Raw genomic sequence first — 6,127 nt, forward strand, 5'->3', positions numbered from 1 at the left:
GGTGCCAAGGCTAATTTCGGGTGCAGGTACTTGTTTCGCCACCCATAGTTTTCACAATCCAAGAATTGAAATAATTCTCACATTAAAAAGGATTCTCATTCGAAACATATGGTTTTCATAGTTATACTTGGACCATATGACTGTTGACAGCATACTAATTTCCTATGTACTACAATGTATACTAGAAAAGGTCCACGAGAGAAACAATGGGAAATCAACCCATTTTCTTGTTAATTAATTTAGGAAGAAATCGAGTACACACATGATACAAGTAGGGGAAGAATTTGCCTTCTCACATACAACCTCTTAGTGATACATACATTGTCTCAAACATTATTGCTATACTTCTCAGAATCTTGTGGCTTGCACGTGTGAAGCATGTAATTACAGGCTCCCACAGCTTCTCCGATCGTCAAGAAGATCCATTCTTGTCCCAATGTTTCCAAAAACTTCGATTTATCGAGCTTCTTCATCACCTCCGCCACCGGATTCACCACCACCAACTATTTATTCAAATATGGATTAGTTCACCTTAATTTAATTTATTCACTAATTAAATTATATGTAGAAATTAATTACCTTGAGCCCTCTTCTATCAATCATCTTCTTAATCTCATCCATCATGCTAATCCCACTTGTATCAATGTTTCCCACCGCTGAAAAAGTTGCATTTTAATCAATTAATCAAATAATTAAAAAAAAATCAATTTCAATCGCAAAAAAGTTCCCAAGGTTCCCTAAAATTGAATTTTGCCCAAATTTTAGTATATATATACTTACCACTCATGTCGAGCACAATATACTGCAATCCAGTCTCTCCGGAGGCTTTGATCCTCTCTTCTTCCTCGTCGATCCATCTTGTAATCCTGAAAAAACAACATAGTGTTAAGTATCGAGTCTGAAAGCAAGTTAATCAATACACGACCACTTCTTAGTTCGTTTTTTTTGTCTATACGTATTCACTTTGTCACTGTAGATTGTATCGGAAAAAGTATATATTAATAAAATCTCTAGCACATCGTACCAAACTGTATAAAAAATTCATACATTTTTTTCATTAATTTCCATGATTATCTATGTTTATTTCCTAATTATAAGGAAACATGCTCATTTTTCTAAATTTGGTTAGAATTTTTACCTCTCTCTCAAGTAGTTGGAATTGGCAAAGTAAATGGGAGCGTCGATTTCAAGAATTAGAACTCCGGGGATACTTTGAGCTTTTTGATAATGATCTATGTTTCTATACTCCTTTGAATCAGGAAGATTCCCAAGAACTAATGTTCTTGGTCTTGCCACAAAAAGCAAAACCCTCATTATGGAAAGTCCAATCTGAAGTAATTATGAAATTATAATCAATCACTATTAATTGAATAAATTATTGAAATTTGAAAGGAAAAAAAAACAAAAGTATGGTGTGATTAATTACCGCAAGCATGAGTCCGATCTGAATGCTGCCGAAGACGACGCCGACGTATGCGGCCATGCACACGAGGAAGTCAAATTTGTCGACGTGCCACAAATGCGTTGCCGCCTCGTAGTCGATGAGGCCAAGCATCGCTGCCACAATGATAGCCGCTAGCACCACTAGTGGCGTGTAGTGGAACAACGGCGTCAGGAACAACAACACCGCCATCACCGCCACCGCCATCACTATGTTCGACACCGCCGTCTTGCAACCCGCGTTGAAGTTCACCGCCGACCGCGAAAATGGCCCTGTTTTCAAATTCCACAACAATAAACCACAAATTATAATCAGTATAGAAACTTCTCGCCCACCGTAATCATATTCAATGCAGAATTTTATCAGATTAGTGTTGGGTGGGATGGGCTCGAGCCCACCCCACCCCACCCAACCCTTTTATCCGTTGCTACTACATGTGTCAATTCGGGTTTGTTAATTTTAATGTTACATCTCGTATTTAATTAATCCAAATTAGTACTATAATCAATTTACCTGTGGTAAGATAGCAAGAGGTGCAAGAACCAACAATGTTCATCATTCCAAAAGCAATCATTTCTTTGTTTCCATCAATGTGATAATTCTTGAACATGGCAAAGCTTCTCCCCACTGCCATCCCCTCCTGTCAAACATAATCAATAACTAATTTAGTACTTTCATTAAAATAGAAAGTGGTAATTAAACTCAATTTAGAATTTACAAAATCGAAATATATATACTTATAATGTCAAGTTGCTATCTTGACGCACTATTTTACTAGGGCCATAAATTGGGACCATTTTAAAGCCACATCAATAACAAGTGATCCAAAGGGTTGCAAAATTGGGTATCCGTACCCGACAATGTGGGCACCCGCACCCGATATTCGACAAATTTATGTATGCATACTTACCGCCATCGAAATGATGCCCGTGATGATGCCAGTCTTGATTGCTGTGGGTAGATATCTTGAATCAAAGTTGAGATCCATAAATGAAGGTGGATTTATCCCCTTCTTCAAATGTCCTATCTGCATTATTTAAAAATAAATCATGTAAAAACAATCAATTCATTAATTTTGTCCTAGACATGTCCTCGCACATTGCCAAATTTCAACTTCAACATCCTTTTGTTCTTACCTATACCTTCCTAATTAAATTAATCAACTTGTCATCATGTGACATAAAACTATAGTAAATGCCCAACACTCGATGCAAGAATCATTGTTAGTATATATTTATGAAAATATCATTTTCGAATTACAATATGTTTCACAACGACTATTATTAGACATAATTTGGCATCGACCCGAGTAAACAATTCATCTGTTCATTTCATTTATATTCGTGATTACTTCTGCGTTTATGACTCACCACTTGGACCCCGTGCTTTTCGGCATGGGTCACGTACACAAGAATGCTTCCCAATATCACTGATGTTAATGGAGCCATTGCCGATATCCAGAATAGATTTGCCCTCTTCTTGCTCTGCATTAATTAGTAAACAAAATAAATATTTAATTACTGCTATTTACCTTTCAAAAAGTAAAGGAAAAAAGTGGGATCATGACAAGGCTAATTGACTAGTTTCTCGCAAGAAGACTGAAAATAGCAGTTGTTTGACAATTTCTACAAAAAAGAGGTTAAAGTTAATCTTGATCAACCTTTAATTAGTTGGGTTTGAACATGAGGGAATTTGTTAGGACTAATTAAACAAACTTTTAGTGTAGAAATAATTGAAGAGTTCTTGGTGTGTGGGCCCCCTTACGAGGTCACATGATTCTTTTTTTCTTGACTTTGTTGTCAATTTATTTTTGGTAGAACATCCTATCAATAATTTATTTTGGGCATGATATAATCATATAGTCATGCAAAAGAAGAAATTAAGAAGAGAGATGAACTTACAAAGTATTTCGAAATTAGGAGATAGAATAGGAAAACAAATCCCAATAGAGCACTCTCCCATCTCCACTGCAAATTACCATAGTCATAGTGAGAAAAAAAAATTGAAATAAAACTAGGAAAAATTGTTACTATGAAATAAAAAAACAAATCACAAATACCACGAATGACCTCGACAATCCCAATTCATGGACTCATCTAAATCATCAATATTGTAGGGCCACTTTTTTGTATAATGATAAATAAATAAAAAACATCATTGAACTTTCTAGAATTTAAAAGTCATTTTCTAGAGCCGTGACGTGCAAAAAGTGAATATTCATTTCAACACAAATTGATAAAAATATGGGGAGATATACCTGACAAATGGTCGGAAATTAAAGTTGAGATAAGGAGAGATATCTAATTTGATTTTCAAGAATAAATTCATTAAGCCTAATTGAATAAAATCACTCGATTAATCTCTCAAATCGGACAAGAATATAGCGAAGATAATCCTAATTAAGTGATTATGTAGACAAGAATATATTCACTCGACCCATTAATGAGAAAAAAGATTAGTGCCATAAGTTATCACTATCCAATATTAATAGTCATTGATGCTCTTATAATAAGAATATGTCAAGTTTATCCAAAATCATGTAATCATTTATTGAAAATTAATGGCACAAAATAATCCAAACTAAGGAACATCTAATTAGTTAATTAATTAATAATTCCTTTTGCTAAGGTTCTTTATCCACCAACCCAATAGAAAAGGGAAAAAGGAAGAAAAGGCAAAGACTAATTTAACTAGACAAACATTTACCAGGAAACAATTGTTTTACTTTTCCAATGACAAATTCCATCCACACAAAGAAGAAAATATGGACATACTAACTACTACATAATTGAGGAGAGAGAAAATAAAAAATAGTAAAAAAAATAGAAATATACCTCGTGAGTTTGAGTGAAAATAGAATGCAATACATCGATGACATCAGTCTTGTGAGTAAAATGTTCAAGCCCTAAAATACTTTTCAATTGTTGCAAAATCACAACCGTTGCTGCTCCAGCCATGAATCCTACTATTGTTGCATGTGATAGAAAATCCACTATGAACCCTAGCCTGTCACACATTAATGTTCCGAAAACGACAAAATTTGATCAAATTATAGTCCGTCTGATAGTTTTAGAACTCAATCATAAAACTATATAGTTAAAATTTATTTACAATTATCTAATGATTGAAAATTTTAGTGAAATTATACCGGATACAATAATCGAGAAATCATACATGAACTTAAGTGTCCAAATTTTTCGCTATAAAATACAATTAAATCTAAATTTTTCATTTTTTTTCTGTTGTACTTAGTATTAATAAATCACAGACTATATATTATGATTCGAGATGTAACATGAAAATACAGACCTGAAAATGCCCATAGTCGCCTCGAAGAGGCCAGCGAAGAAAGTCGCCGTGAAGGCGAGATGGAGATAGAGCTGCGGGTCTTTCTGCGGGTCGATGACTTCCCCGAGCATGGCGGCAATCAGGAGCGACGCGACGGCCACCGTCCCGACGGCCAAGTCCCGCGAGCTCCCCATTACCGCGTAGATCAATGGAGGAACAAAGCTTGAATCTACAAATATAGACCAAACATAAGAACTCATCTTAAAAAATAGTATATGTGGTCCCCACATGTCAGCTGTGTCTTTTAAGAAAGACACAGCTGACGTGGGCCATCACAGAATCCCCAAAAAGGGACAAAAGTAGACACTCACAAAGGCCAAGAATTGGAGGCAAATTGCCAAGCTTGGCATAGCTGATTCCTTGAGGAATGGCGAGGCTGGCGATGGTGATTCCGGCGATGAGGTCGGCTTTAAAGAAGCTGAGAGTGTAATGGCAGCCCCACTCGATGATCGGGAAGACGTACTGCAGCCCGAGGAGGAGTTTCCTCCTCGGGGGCTGGTTCTTGAACTGGCGGAGGGGGTCGTCCGGGAAGAATGTCTCCTTGAGGGTGTTCTTAAGCGACGTCGAGAATGGCTGTGGAGGCGGGATCTCGACGCGGTGGCCCGCGGTGGCGCCGTTGTAGTAAGGGTCTACTTGATCAGCGGTGCCCATTTTTTTGTTGGCTTTGGACAAATGTTGAGGTTTTTTTTTTCTCTTTGGTTTGGATTAGTGTTTGTGTGTTTCAGTCAGGAATGGTGATGGGGTTTATATAGGCATGAAATTGAGTGCTTTGTGGGGCCCCACACACACACTAAAAATTTTATTTTTGAAAGAAATGTTTTCAAAGAGTGGTCATTTTTATCTTCAATTTTTTAAAATATATATTTGAAGAGGTGTTCTTGGATTAATTGTTACTAGTACTACTTTTAAAGCTATCTCAAATTCTGATTTAACCTGTATTTTTTAAATTTTGAATGAGAAATTATGAAGTGTTAAATTTTTTGACTTTATTTCATTTTATTTAGAGAAAAAATTGAGTGCTTTGTAGGGTCCGACACATTTAAATTTTATATTTGAAAGAAAATGTGTGTTGAAGAGGAGTTATTTTTATCTTCGATTTTGTAAATAAAAATTTGAAGGGGTATTCTTGAATTAATTATTTTAATTTTGTTTTATGGAGTTTATCTTATATGGAAGGAAAGTTCTTATCGATATCCAATCACTAATTATAAGGATATTACTTTTACTAATTAATCCCACATTTTCAAAATGAGAAAAGGGAAGGTTGACAAAATTTGACCCAATCACTATGATAAGGCGTCTTGTTTTTGAATTCTACTATCCTGTGTTTATTCATTT

The 6,127-nt window shown here is 35.6% G+C and overlaps 1 protein-coding gene across 1 annotated transcript; it reads right to left on the reverse strand.

Annotated features, from left to right (window-relative positions):
* Window positions 1-200: 200 nt before the first annotated feature.
* LOC125194495 (sulfate transporter 3.1-like) lies at window positions 201-5,509 on the reverse strand. Its single transcript, XM_048092746.1, has 12 exons — window positions 5,101-5,509; window positions 4,751-4,958; window positions 4,276-4,447; window positions 3,343-3,408; window positions 2,812-2,925; window positions 2,352-2,468; window positions 1,955-2,081; window positions 1,427-1,713; window positions 1,139-1,329; window positions 781-866; window positions 580-656; window positions 201-503 (listed from the first exon to the last, which is right to left on the reverse strand). The coding sequence occupies exons 1-12, from the start codon at window positions 5,438-5,440 to the stop codon at window positions 327-329; spliced, it is 1,962 nt and encodes a 653-aa protein (XP_047948703.1). The 5' UTR covers window positions 5,441-5,509; the 3' UTR covers window positions 201-326.
* Window positions 5,510-6,127: the final 618 nt, after the last annotated feature.

The sequence above is a fragment of the Salvia hispanica genome, chromosome 6 (assembly GCF_023119035.1).
Source record: "Salvia hispanica cultivar TCC Black 2014 chromosome 6, UniMelb_Shisp_WGS_1.0, whole genome shotgun sequence".
Taxonomy (NCBI): Eukaryota; Viridiplantae; Streptophyta; class Magnoliopsida; order Lamiales; family Lamiaceae; genus Salvia; species Salvia hispanica.

Bases quoted from the DNA above. Each gene is read 5' to 3' on its own strand.
- LOC125194495 (XM_048092746.1), bottom strand. From the start codon at position 5,440: ATGGGCACCGCTGATCAAGTAGACCCTTACTACAACGGCGCCACCGCG. The intron at 2,469-2,811 runs GTGAGTCATAAA...TAAATAATGCAG, and splicing joins AAAAGCACGGGGTCCAAGTG to ATAGGACATTTGAAGAAGGG. The intron at 504-579 runs GTAATTAATTTC...TTGAATAAATAG, and splicing joins TTGATAGAAGAGGGCTCAAG to TTGGTGGTGGTGAATCCGGT.